The 14,828-nt window shown below is 41.8% G+C and overlaps 2 protein-coding genes across 2 annotated transcripts in view; one reads left to right on the forward strand and one right to left on the reverse strand.

Annotated features, from left to right (window-relative positions):
• LOC311141507 (serine/threonine-protein phosphatase 6 catalytic subunit-like) lies at positions 1-3,168 on the reverse strand. The gene is made up of 7 exons (XM_084176854.1): positions 3,060-3,168; positions 2,516-2,611; positions 2,323-2,388; positions 2,075-2,216; positions 1,851-1,930; positions 1,466-1,675; positions 1-1,295 (listed from the first exon to the last, which is right to left on the reverse strand). Exons 1-7 carry the CDS (start codon positions 3,132-3,134, stop codon positions 1,047-1,049), a joined length of 918 nt encoding a protein of 305 aa, XP_084032980.1. The 5' UTR covers positions 3,135-3,168; the 3' UTR covers positions 1-1,046.
• Positions 3,169-6,797: 3,629 nt separating this feature from the next.
• LOC311141489 (multiple epidermal growth factor-like domains protein 9) overlaps positions 6,798-14,828 on the forward strand; it is a gene marked incomplete at its 5' end in the record, with an annotated part of 35,282 nt that continues 27,251 nt past the window's right edge. The window contains 2 exons of the mRNA XM_084176831.1: positions 6,798-7,356; positions 10,306-10,504. Of these exons, the coding sequence (XP_084032957.1) occupies positions 6,798-7,356; positions 10,306-10,504 (758 nt within the window). The remainder of the gene's footprint in view (positions 7,357-10,305; positions 10,505-14,828) is intronic.

Consider the following 14,828-nt stretch of genomic DNA (forward strand, 5'->3'; position numbering starts at 1 on the left):
GCATTGATTGTATTCCCACGTATTTAATGATTTACAGTAATAGCAGCATCCCTCATTTTGATAGCCTACAAGCTCACATGCTCATCCTGTATCACAGACAGTTCAAACAAATAACCACATCTAGGCTTACTGCTCTAATAGGCCTACCAACTGAATCACGTTATCTACAGACATATGAACCTATCTATCTATACGTTTTAGATCAGTGATGTTCATTATAATAATTTCTCACCTCAATTATCAGGCTCAATTATCAGGCTTATAGCTTTATTATAAGACTACTACATGAGACAACTAAGTCAAGTGCATGAGTACATTCTCATTTAAACATATTTCTAATTTGAGTGCTTTACACTGTATATATATATCTACACGATACATGAAATTCAAAAAATATACATTACAAAAATAAAATCTAACATCTGACAAATAACATCTTCTATAGACCTAATAAGCTGCAAATAGACCTAAGTCAAACTGAAACGGTGACTTCTCCTTGTAAAGTGGCTAAAATAAGTGTTCCTGTTTCACTTCACGTGTTCTTATTGTAAACTACCATGATTCATTAAATCTAACATGTGTTCGATAAAAACATAAAATATTGACACTGCTATCACCTAAAACGTTTGAAACTGAGTAGTGGCATTACTTGATAGGGTACTTCTGTGTGAACACACATGTTGGCACAAGGGAGCTACAGCAGACACAAAAACACACAGCACTGTATACAAGTTACATACAATAGCCTATAGTAAAATACAGTGGAGGCTGTTGAGAGGAGGACGGCTCATAAGAATGGCTGGAATGGAGTCAATGGAATGGTATCAAAGACGTGGTTTCCATGTGGTTGATACCATTCCATTGACTCCATTCCAGCCATTATTATGAGCCGTCCTCCCCTCAGCAGCCTCCACTGGTAAAATATGAATGACATAATCAGTGGTGTCACTTCAACGGGAGTTGTTGTCGCTCCGTTGTATGTGATACATTACAAATGTGGTGGTTGATAACAGTGCGGCCAAAGCTGATGATAGTTAGTGCAGTGTTTACAGGAAATATGGTGTCGTTGTTCTGGGTGGAATGACTCTCTCTGAGTCGGGCACCGCCCGGAACAGCTTGGGCTCCCTCGTATTGGCGTCTTTGAAGAACATGATGGAGGCAATGTTGCCGCAGCGATAGCAGTAGTTAGGAGCCGACCAGACTGTGACCAGCTTCTCATCAAACATGAACTTGTAACCTTCATGGACTAGTTGATGTGCACGACAGATCAATGTCAAGTTGTTGATGTGAACAAACTGCACATAGAGGGATATATAAACAAAAAAATAACGACAGAGTGAGATAAATGTGAATGTGAAAAAGAAAACATTACTATTACCTATTTCATATATATTACTGTGTGAAATTGACAATGTATGTACTGCAGTGTGCATCTCTTATCAGTGTTGAACAAGACTAATCTTACCTCATTGGTGACCTTTGCACCAAACAGCCACCCAGCTCCCCTGGGGCTGATGGCCCAGGTGTCCACGTCCTCGGGGTCTGACCAGACAAGGTCACAGAATGCTCCCTTGTGGGGGATCTCCTGGTTACGTTCAATGGTTCTGATCTGGTCCAGGGTCTTTATGTCTGGGGAGAGGCCCCCATGAACACACAGAATCTGCTCATCCATCAGCTGGCATAAGAAAACAACCAAAGTACAGCATTAGAATGCTCAATAACTGTGATAGTAGAACATATCTTAAGGATCATGTGTAATCATCTCCATGTTGGCTTGAAATGCTAAAATTGTGATATGGGGGATGTTACTGCAGGAAATCAGAAATACAAAGCAATAGAGTTGTACTCACCGCTGCAACTGTTAACATATCAAATACTTTGGTACAGTAGCGCCAGGCATTGGCATTTCCATATTTGGTTTGGCATTCATCTGAAAGGCAAAATAGACCGGGGACATCCCATTTACAACCAGTGCACCTGGAGTCAATGGTTTGGATTGTACGATAACTACTAATGTAGCCTATTATTGCAACATTTGGTTGGGCTGGATATGGTGAAGTAATGAAATTCTCACCATAAAAGCCATATACTTGGGTTATTTGTCTGCTTTCGTGGTTTCCTCTTAAAAGCGTGATGCGGTCAGGCCATTTGGCTTTTAACACCAGCAGGTATGTGAATGTCTCCAAGCTGTAATATCCCCGGTCAACAAAGTCACCCTGTAGAGACACAGACACCAAATCATGATGGGGTGATTCTTGATGGACGTTGTAAATCAATTGAGATAAATGGGAGTGGACAAGGGGAGAATAGTTTAGTTTTAACCATGAAAATATAGTTTGTGTCTGGGACCTGTCCTCCGGTTCTGAAGAGTTCACACAGATCATAAAACTGAGAGAAGAAGAAACAACCAAGTTAACTTCAGAATTACTGGAAATAAATTTAAAATCCATCAGCTTCAAACTCAAATATCTAGCAATGTTGCTGTAAAGCTTAGATGATCAATAAAGTAGCCTACCTGTCCATGTATATCTCCACACACAGTCACAGGGGTGGACACAGGCTGGACATTGGATTCCTCCAGCAATAGGTCACATACATAATCACATAACCTCTGAGGAAAAACCCACACTTGGTAAGAATAAGAAGCATAATGTAACAGTTTCAGAGACTTCAATGTGATGTGTCATGCAATGCCAAGCAATGGTTTAATGAATTAATGGCATAGTAGAAAAATTCACTAGTGACAACTAAGCTACTGTAAATGATACTATCTCATACCAATCATTTCGTCAAGCATGATTTTACATTTACATTTAAGTCATTTAGCAGACGCTCTTATCCAGAGCGACTTACACATTGATAAGTGATCATGGCATCCATTGAATTCTAATTCTAGGCTATGGCATCACAGTCTGTGATTTCAGTTCAGGATGCTTAGATATGATTAGAAGTGATAGTGATTTTGCTGTTGCTTATATCTGATAAGTAGGCTACTATGCGTGCTGCTCATCAGGCTTATTTGTAGAGGTGATTGCCATTGCGAAGGCATTGATTCTCACCTTGAGGTCGTTTTCAGGTAAATATTTACACTGCTTGGCAATCTCCGCGTATTTATCCAGGTCCAGTGGCGCCATTGTATCAGCTGTTCGCTAATGTTTCTACTACTGTGCATGTTCGGTTCCGTCAGCCGGATTTACTGAAGAGTTTGCGTTGTGCTGCCATCTGCTGTGTTGGATACGCACATACATAGGCCTTAGAATTTGGTTTTATATGCTCCGGACCCGGACACTGCATATTGTGGGCTCTTGAAGGCTTGTCAAATCATAATCAAATGAGTAATTATTAGATGTACATTTCTGTAGCTCTTGGCTTCATAACTAGCCTCTGTTATCATGTTGTGCAGCTCTTGTCACTCCTGATCAATGACGACAGGTGTTAAGGCCTATAGCCGCACAGTGGCGCTCGCACACAGTAGAAACAATGGGTGATTAGGCTACTGAGCGCACATATCTTGCCTAGGCCTAGTAAACATCACAATCATATTTTTTTCCTTTTAACCCTCATAATAGCCTACTACCAACATATTTTACATGAATGGATTACCAAATGCAAGAAGAAACTATTGGAAAAAGCAACAATCATAGCAAAATATCAACTTAATTATTATCAAAACATCATTAGACATGTAAATAATGTTATCTGAAAAAATATATAATCAAAACAGACTGTTATTTAAGTAAAATTACAGCAATTTGCATATTCTGTCAAATGAACATATAACTGATTCCCTTATATATAATGTGCAGCATTATATACCATTCAAACCAAATGGTATAGCAACCAAAATATCACAAGTTGCACATATAGAATATTGGACAATATTATAGGAATTCTATTTTTCAGAGAATACACCCCAATACAGCACTATGTGCACATTCAGAGGGTAGCTGGTTTCTGTATTACAGTTCTACCGAGTATTCATACCACTGACAGACTTTCGTGAGCTGTTTTGACTGTAACTAAGCATATCTCTAAGGTAATTTTGATTTTGTACACGTTCATACTTAGTTATAACCAGTTATAACCATAAGCGAGTACATAAGGTTCTCCATCTCTGTAGGTGATCTGTCTATCAGGCCAACATCACTCCAACAGGTCCCCCTCCACCCTCTGAGGATATGTATAAATTAATATTATGTCTCCAGAGAAACCTGAATGCACAAAAATAAGGTCGTTTTTGGTTTTGTACACAGCCATACGACGTGGTATAGAAAAGTACAATCTTAGGCAAGTACATGGGGACCTACAGTGCCTTGCAAAGGTGTTTTTCCTATTTTGTTGCATTACAACCTGTAATTTAAATTGATTTTTATTTGGATTTCATGTAATGGACATACACAAAATAGTCTAAATTGGTGAAGTGAAATGAAAAAAATTACTTGTTTCAAATTATTCTAAAAAATACATAATGGAAAAGTGGTGCGTGCATATGTATTCACCCCCTTTGCTATGAAGCCCCTAAATAAGATCTGGTGCAACCAATTACCATCAGAAGTCACATAATTAGTTAAATAAAGTCCACCTGTGTGCAATCTAAGTGTCACATGATCTCAGTATATATACACACGTGTTCTGAAAGGCCCCAGAATCTGCAACACCACTAAGCAAGGGGCACCACCAAGCAAGCGGCACCATGAAGACCAAGGAGCTCTTCAAACAGGTCAGGGACAAAGTTGTGGAGAAGTACAGATCAGGATAGGGTTATAAAAAAATATACGAAACTTTGAACATCCCACGGAGCACCATTAAATCCATTATTAAACAATGGAAAGAATATGGCACCACAACAAACCTGCCAAGAGAGGGCCGCCCACCAAAACTCACGGACCAGGCAAGGAGGGCATTAATCAGAGAGGCAACAAAGACACCAAAGATAACCCTGAAGGAGCTGCAAAGCTCCACAGCGGAGATTGGAGTATCTGTCCATAGGACCACTTTAAGCCGTACACTCCGCAGAGCTGGACTTTATGGAAGAGTGGCCAGAAAAAAGCCATTGCTTAAAGAAAAAAACAAATTTGGTGTTCGCAAAAAGGCATGTGGGAGACTCTCCAAACATATGGAAGAAGGTACTCTGGTCAGATGAGACTAAAATTGAGCTTTTTGGCCATCAAGGAAAACGCTATGTCTGGCACAAACCCAACACCTCTCATCACCCCGAGAACACCATCCCCACAGTGAAGCATGGTGGTGGCAGCATCAAGCTGTGGGGATGTTTTTCATCAGCAGGGACTGGGAAACTGGTCAGAATTGAAGGAATGATGGATGGCCCTAAATACAGGGAAATTCTTGAGGGAAACATGTTTCAGTCTTCCAGAGATTTGAGACTGGGACGGAGGTTCACCTTCCAGCAGGACAATGACCCTAAGCATACTGCTAAAGCAACACTTGAGTGGTTTAAGGGAAAACATTTAAATGTCTTGGAATGGCCTAGACCTCAATCCAATTGAGAATCTGTGGTATGACTTAAAGATAGCTGTACACCAGCGGAACCCATCCAACTTGAAAGAGATGGAGCAGTTTTGCCTTGAAGAATGGGCAAAAATTCCAGTGGCTAGATGTGCCAAGCTTATAGAGACATACCCCATGAGACTTGCAGCTGTAATTGCTGCAAAAGGTGGCTCTACAAAGTATGGACTTTGGGGGGGGGGGGGGGGGGGGGTGAATAGTTATGCACGCTCAAGTTTTCAGTTTTTTTGTCTTATTTCTTGTTTGCTTCACACACAAAAAATGTTGCATCTTCAAAGTGGTAGGCATGTTGTGTAAATCAAATGATACAAACCCGCCGAAAATCAATTTTAATTCCAGGTTGTAAGGCAACAAAATAGGAAAAATGCCAAGGGGGGTGAATACTTTCGCAAGCCACTGTATATCTCTACAGATAATCTGTCTATCCAGAGAAACCTAGATTCAAATAAAGGTAATATCTATCAAATTACTATAGGCAGAATTTGGTGCTTTGGGCAAAATGACCCCAGAGGATTAGATTTTCCAGTCCATATTGATACAGAAACATTAAACAATGATTTAGATCAAGTTGGTTGACAAAGTCATGAAAAATCGGAATAATAAAAAAATACATATTTGGGCTATGATAGAAAATATATAGCCTACCGCTGTCGGTAGTATGGTAGTATGAGGGTTAAATGTACCTCTATAGGCCTACAGTCACTTTTTAAACATGTTGTTGCTTATAGGTGGAAATCGGTTAAAGAGGGGCCTGTTATTTATTGAGTAGCCTAGCCTAGGCCGAATGTCCCATAATCGAATTGATGTAGGTTCGCAGCCTAGCCTAGGAACACAAAGTCATGTGTTCTTAGAATGTAATATTATTATTTGTTTAAGTGTATCCAATGATGTGTTCTGTGGACTGATAAGGAAAAGTAAAACAGATTTATGCACTCAATGTGCACTCGCTCACGATTAGGCTACGCATTGAACCAATCAAAATGACTTTGCCATAGCAAAACAAACGCTCCTAACCATACCACGAGACCTCCCATCAATGCCCTCATTGGCTGAAGAGTGTGACAATTTAGAGCGTTTCATTGCGCTGTGCTAGGTTGAACGGAAAGTGAAGGCAAAAAGCTGTGGGTAGTTCTGTTCTCAATCACTGAGAACAGCGTATAGTCGCTGAGGACATCACTGGTGGAGTGGAGTACGCGAGCTAGTCCATTCAGGGAAAGGTCTAAAACAGACCCTTACTAGGTAGGGCTTTACATGGAGAGCTAACATTTAATATGAGGTTAACGACCTTAATGATGTACATATCCCCGGCTTTGCTATTTATTTTGTATATTGGATTTTCTGATGCTGCACCTAGCGTCAACTCCTACGATGCTTCGCCTATCTCCAGGAAGCCTCGCTCAGCCTCCGAGAGCTTGGAGCCGCTCTACACCACCTTGCCTAATCGTTTACCTGAGGGCAGGTTTGTGCTCGGCCCACTAACTGGGCTCACGCCGTCCCCTACTATTGGTTTCACCGGAGAGGCCAGCAAAACGATACAGGTCTCCACGACTCCTGTCTCGCCAACCGCAACCACCATTCAGCCACCGACAACTGACCCTACAACCCCAAAGCCAAGCATAGAAACGCTTTCCCACACTAGAAAAACAATTACGTTTTTGAGCTCCAGAACATCCAATTCAAGCAAAAGATCCACTGATGCGCAAGCATCAGTTTTTCCTCCAGAAAAAACGCTGCCGAACATGGTCTCCATGGTTTCTCAGCGGACGACAAATGATGCATGGTCTTCAGATAACATCGATGCATCGATTACCTCCTCCGAGAATAGTCAAGGTGAGTAGCCTGTGTTTGCTCTTGGGTGTGATAATAAAATATATAATGTTCTAAGGCGCATGCAATTGTCATTTTATCTTGTGTATTGTATAGAATATCCTCTGACTGCCACACCTCCACAATGGATAACGTCATTATAAATATACTGATATATGAACGTATTGAGTCTCTGGCCTTTAATTAATCACCTCACACATTAGGTTTGCAGAAATTGCCCTTTTGATGCAGAAACTCAATTCATATGTAGGCAAAGGCACAGTCAAAACAATGTCGGTATTATGGCTTTTGACGCAGAGCACAGGCAGGCGAAGAAACTGACAGCTTGTAGAAACAATAGATCATGGACCTCAATCCATGGACGGCCACCTCCTTGTAAAATGATCAAATAACCGAATGATCCATATGAATTACACCATACCGGTTCAAGATTGACCAATTGCGCAATATTAAAAGGTTATAGGCTACGATTTGCGATCACAGAGATGGGGCCCTTATTCTGAGGTAGGCTATATGACATGCATAAGTGTGTCAGATATTATTGTGATTGGATGGGAGGGGAGACGGCGTTTAAGCAATGTTTTTAGTTATCCATTCCCGGACTTCTCCATGTCCGCGTAAAACGATGAGATTTTATTTTTCATACAAGCAGACAATAACATGTCCGCTTGGATAGTGGTTTGATCCCTTTGTGTCTATTCAACATCCTTAGACCAAGGAAGAGGGATAGGGGAATGTGCTACTCCGCATCCAATCAAAATGACCAGACCAAGACATGAATGAGCCAGCACTGCTATATGCTCAGCGGCTTGTCTCCCTCCTCTCTCTCCCCCGCTGCTCCGCTATTCGTGTGCATTGCATGATGATAAACGTCCCGACAGAGCCTCTGTGGAGGTTGGGGTGGGCAACACTTGTGAAACACCTATTAGTCACTGTATAAAATGGCCTCCCTGGTGACTATCAGGGGACTGTGAAATTATGCGCCCGCCACCAGACTGATTTGGGGGTAGTTAGCTAGTCAGCGATTCTACAACCTTGTCGAGGCTCCATTGTTCTCGGGTAAAGGTCACTCTGATAACAATATCAACAACCAGGGTTAATGCCTCACCCCAGTGACACAAATTCTCTGCCTGATGGGACCCCTTTCTGGTGTGTCACTGTGTTAGTGGGTTGACATGTAATGTCTTTCTTTTTACCCCTCCCAATCATTCAATGCAAAGCATGGTGATAAAATATCACATTCTATGAGTTTAAAACACAGCAGTCTACAGTTGGAGAGGTGGTACCACCCTCCCATGTTTTTTTGTTAGTAGCATAAACACTGTCATAGAAGGATGTGTGACTTTAGACATAGGTCATTTTACAGCAGCAGGTTGTTTTGAATAATCTCTGTCACATGTGTCCGTCTGCATACCTGAACCATGCCGCCACACTGCTTCACTTTGCTGGAACAAATTACTATGAAGAAGATGGAGATTTCCTCCTCTCCTTTGTTCACTGTGCTTACATTTCCCCTCAAACCAATTTTCTGCCGCTTTGAGATTAAACACAAACAGACATCAGTCAAGTGCACATTTCCTCTGCACACACAGCCCACACAATTCATGGGTTTTTGATCCTCCATTCTTATACTATGTGGTTTGCACCTGTACTTATTATTGCAGAATTTGGTTCGAAGGTTAACTTCTCTTCTTCTGTGCTTTGTGCCCAGATAGGAAGTGACAAGTAACTTGATGTGATGGATCCTACAGTAGCTCAGTGCTATTTATTTGTGTGTAACATGATTATAATAGTGTGTGTGTGTGTGTGTGTGTGTGTGTGTGTGATAGGGAGCTGCACGGCCCAAGATCTCACACAGTCTGGGGGGTGATCTTGGCTGACAGTTGTGCAGGGAAGATGGCTTCAGTGAACAAATGGAAAGCTGACAGTGCTCTCCATGCTTGCATAACCATGCCCTTTCCTTGTTGCATAAAGCTGGAACAGTGGCCAGAGATGGAGAGGGCTAATCTGAGGAGGAGGCAACTGTTTCAGAAAATGACATTAAGTCCTCTCTAATGGCCAAGCCGATGTCTGACAAGACGGCACAACAATACAGTACAGTGTTCTGAAAGTTTAAAGGCGTTTACAGAAGGTCCGCGGTAAACTGCAATTGAACCGCGAGAAAATCAGCTTACAGTGTATAAAGACCAGCGGTCCTGGTTTTTGTCAACTCAAATTATGTCATTAAAACATTGTTTGATTGGTTGACAAGATGAACTCTGCTCATTGGTCAACCATGCGCGGCGGCCACTCAAGACTTCAGCTAATTTCATCTTTTGGGGCCTCGAGCGCCGAGCCAGTGGCGCCGCTAATGGGAGCAAGCACCACGAACCGTGCCGCTTGCAAAACTTCCTACCTCACTGTACAGAAACATACAGTACTATGCTAATAGCAAATGCATCACAGTAACCTGTTGGATCATAGGACAAACTTCTATTTCAAACCCATCATTCTCAGTTTCAACCTCCTACATGGACCTGCAAGGACAAGCAACCGGGTAAACCTGTCTCCTCTCCTGTAAGAACAGCCCACATGTGCTAAACAGCACACCTATGGCAGCCTGGTATTTCCTCTGCATGTCATGACTGTTGTGTCTCCCGGAAGAACCACAGAGTAGTCTCATACTCCAACAGCAGCAGTCTCTATCCTACCGCCTCATCCCCTGTGTCCCTCTCCTCTCCCTTCATCTCTCTCTTAGAAACAGATGGGAGAGAAGTGGAAGAAAACTCAGACTCCATGCTCATCATACCTGGGCTCAAGTAAATAATACATGCCCACTCAGCATAGTCTACACGGTCATCCAGATGTATGGCACTTCTAATTGTGTGTGTGTGTGTGTGTGTATGTACAGAATATCCTAGTGGCGGTATATTATAACAGTCTCCCCCTCTCTCTTGCTGTCTGTCTCTGCAGAGTCTCTGTGTAACTGTAGCAGTGAGGGGGTTCTAGACGTGGATGACTGTGACAAGAAGACAGGTCAATGTGTCTGCATGTCAGGGTACACTGGGCTGCTGTGTGAGGACTGTGAGGAAGGACACTTCACCAATGGCACCACTGGCTGCATACCCTGCGGCTGTGACTCCTACGGCGCTGTCAACCACCTCTGTGACAGGTATGAGCTCTCGCTTCCCCTGTGCACTAGTGGCACTGGGAATAGAACACTAGACATCCAGTATAGCGGACTAGCTACCAAACCAGAATTAATTTACATTTTTGAGTCCATATATACTGCATCTTTGGCAAAACTTCAGGGAGATGTAGTTTAGAAATCACAATGTATAAAATCTGTTTGAATAACTGATTTAGCAGACACTGTTGTGCATAAAGATACTGCTCTGAAATGTACATTAACTTGTCACACAGGAAGTTGTAGAGTTAGAGCTGCTCCAAATATCTAGTGTTTATGATATACCGGATCCATCTTGTGGAGTCATTATCCTCCTGGTCTTGTTCAGCAGCCTGGCCGGCCAGACCACCATACCCCTGGCCTTTGTAGAGCGAGACAGTGGGGCCGCCAGACCTCGGTTGGTTCTCATATCTTGAGCTAAACAACACACTGCCCCAGGTGCAGCCTTACAGTTGTGGGAAAGAGTGTGACTTGGAGAGAGGCAGCGTGTGTGACTTTGGAACACAGTAAAAATAACTGTCGTATTTTTACTTCTAAACCGTTGAAAGGAATGTGTCTGGTCAGAAAGCTGAGTAAACATCCTTGAAATTATTGTGATGTTTCTAATACCTAGTGGCAGTGAATCAACTGTCAGAATATACAGCAGGTTGACAACCTAGAGCTTTATATTTTATTGTGCCGAAGTAAGTATATGACAAACATTCAGAACATTAGACATTTATATTGCTGTTTTATACATTAATGTAAGGATATACAGTACCAGTCAAAGGTTTGGACACACGTACTCATTCCACAGTTTCTTTATTTTTACTATTTTCTACAATGTAGAATAATAGTGAAGACATCAAAACTATGAAATACCACATATGGAATCATGTAGTAACCCAAAAAGTGTTAAACAAATCAAAATATATTTTATAGTTGAGATTCTTCAAAGTACAGTGGGGAAAAAAATTATTTAGTCAGCCACCAATTGTGCAAGTTCTCCCACTTAAAAAGATGAGAGAGGCCTGTAATTTTCATCATAGGTACACGTCAACTATGACAGACAAATTGAGGAAAAAAATCCAGAAAATCACATTGTAGGATTTTTAATGAATTGATTTGCAAATTATGGTGGAAAATACGTATTTGGTCACCTACAAACAAGCAAGATTTCTGGCTCTCACAGACCTGTAACTTCTTCTTTAAGAGGCTCCTCTGTCCTCCACTCGTTACCTGTATTAATGGCACCTGTTTGAACTTGTTATCAGTATAAAAGACACCTGTCCACAACCTCAAACAGTCACACTCCAAACTCCACTATGGCCAAGACCAAAGAGCTGTCAAAGGACACCAGAAACAAAATTGTAGACCTGCACCAGGCTGGGAAGACTGAATCTGCAATAGGTAAGCAGCTTGGTTTGAAGAAATCAACTGTGGGAGCAATTATTAGGAAATGGAAGACATACAAGACCACTGATAATCTCCCTCGATCTGGGGCTCCACGCAAGATCTCACCCCGTGGGGTCAAAATGATCACAAGAACAGTGAGCAAAAATCCCAGAACCACACGGGGGGACCTAGTGAATGACCTGCAGAGAGCTGGGACCAAAGTAACAAAGCCTACCATCAGTAACACACTACGCCGCCAGGGACTCAAATCCTGCAGTGCCAGACGTGTCCCCCTGCTTAAGCCAGTACATGTCCATGCCCGTCTGAAGTTTGCTAGAGTGCATTTGGATGATCCAGAAGAGGATTGGGAGAATGTCATATGGTCAATTTTATTTATTTTACTATGTCAGTATGTCTTTGTTGTAAATATTTTGGCGCCAAACTGGTGGCAGTTGTGAACACAGTCAATAGTTGGAAGAGTTGCAGAGTTAATTGAAATAATGCCGTTGTTGATTTAGATGCTTTTTTCAATAATTAGGCTATTTTCTCTTGAACCATATGGTCTATCCACCAGAAACACATGGACAATATGGACACAAAAAATGAATACTATCAGTAACTTTAAAAAAGTTATTCAAGTATAAATTACCAAAGTTACCATAGATTACCTGTTAATTACCAAAATTACAGAAGATTCCCGTAAATTAGGTAAATTATTGGTAGCTTTGCAACCCTATGTAGGATAAAAATTCAGGTAAATTTTTTTGCCTAATTTACCACAAAAAATGAATCAATAGAGAAGGGATCATCAACTAGATTCAGCTGTGGCCGGAACATAATTACAAATAATTTGTAGACTGCAAATTGACTGCAAGAAGCCTAAACATATAATATTTGACTAAAACATAATCATTTCAAACCTTGCTTACATTTGTATAGGATCACATATCTCTCTATTATGCATGGGAATGCTTTGGAACAGAATACTTTGGAACAGATTTCCAAATTTACGATCACTTAGAGCTGATTTGCTGGTGTTTTTACTGTTGTTTACGTCCAACAATAAAACATTAAAAAGTTATTTACAAAAACAATTGCGCCGAAAACTTGGGGGGCCGCGGGTATAGATCAAATGAGTGGGTGAAGGGGCAGCTAGGCCAGGGGGTTATTCTGAGGGCAGGGACATATGGGGCTAGCCCTGCCTTCACGCAGTAATACTAACACACATCATATGATCCTGCTCAGACAGTCTGAGCCAACACAGTGCTAACCCAGCTAATGTAGAGGTGGTCTAACCTAGGCCAGGCCAGCTCTCTCCCAGCGGGTAAGCACTGTGATTTACACAGATTAGCTGGCTCCCAGACCCCCCAGCCTCATGCTTTAGGGGATGCCTCTCATATACTGATGGACCATCCAGCCTTTCTGTATTACAGTCATAGTCCTACTCATCTTTAACTTTGGCATTCTATCACATTTGCTATTGGAACTCCGTCAGTGTGTGTGTGTGTGTGTGTTGTTCTCGCTTAGGTCTATTTAATTGCATGGCCAGGAACAGAGGGCTTGTATTACATTTACAACCTACTGGTTCCAGATCACAGCATAATACTGATCTGATCCAGCCTGGAACCTGGGAGAGGACCAGGATGTAATAGGCTTGCAGATGTCTGGATCAGAGCTGCCTGCCTGGGATTTCTTCACATTTCCTCAAGGACAAATGAACTGACCGGATCTAGGATGAGCATATATCTGATCTGTATAGTGTCGTAGTCTAGTAGCGCCACAGTTCTATTCAAAAGACCAAAACAGGGTCAATCAAATGAAAGTTGTTGAGGATGAGGTACTCTATGTGGATGTAGCACGATATGAGATGTACTGTTTCAGTTTCAGTTGTTATCTTGCATAGGAAGGATGAGCTCCTCTTGGTAGTGGCACTACATTGCAATAACAATCTGCTTGGCTCCCAGACCACTAGACCATGTTGGTAGGAAGTTGCTACTTTTTAATTCACTCGTCTGTAAGAAGCTATATCTTACTGTGTCCCCGCTGTGCTCTTTACCAAAATAAATCCACAGGGGACCAACAACAAACAGGGAATAGATTCTGGAATAGATCCTTGGCCACAGGGCTCATCAGTCAAAACAAAAGCTACTGAGCTATGATCTTGTCTCAGAGCCTTCCGTTGATTATTTGTTTTCAGGCATGATGATTAGTGATAATGACTTGACCTGTACCCATTAGGCTGACAATATGCAATACAGTATGTGCACACTGCACATATACAGACAGCAGACTGCAGGAGGTGAAACATGCATGAACCTGGCCAGTCTTGTCTTTAGCTCTTTTCTAAATCATGATATGCGTTAGCAACCGGGCAATTCCATGCTAACGGAATTACGCTGTCTCAGATTTTTCTCTTTAAAATGTATACCAAACAAAAACCATTGAAAGCAATAGTTTTTTGTTTGGTATACATATTAAAGTGAAAATACTGAGTCTCAGCATAATTCCGTTACCATGGAATTGCCCGACCTTAACATGTGAAGGTGATTTGATGCCAATCCTCAGCCAAACAGGATGGGTTTTGTACCAGTTAATACTACTGACTAGCTCTTGTACTCTGATTCATCTAGGGCCTCAATCAGTGGCGATTTTGCCATTGAAATCTTGGTGGGGCAAACTCCCCCAAAATTGTTGGGATGCATGCCAGCAAAGCCACTACACAACACAACACTAAACAATACATTAATTGCGCTATAACAGTGACAAACGGTGCACACAAACTGTTAGGGCCTACATAAAGCTGTCCCAACAGCAGAGTCCCAACAGCAGAGTCCCAACACCTTACCACTGCTACACCTGGCTATCAGCGGAGCCTTGTCTGGCAGCGAAACAGTTAATTCAGCCTCATTTACTGCCTTTAAAAAAAACATAGCTG

The sequence above is a fragment of the Coregonus lavaretus genome (assembly GCF_964263955.1).
Source record: "Coregonus lavaretus genome assembly, chromosome: 14".
NCBI classification, from domain to species: domain Eukaryota; kingdom Metazoa; phylum Chordata; class Actinopteri; order Salmoniformes; family Salmonidae; genus Coregonus; species Coregonus lavaretus.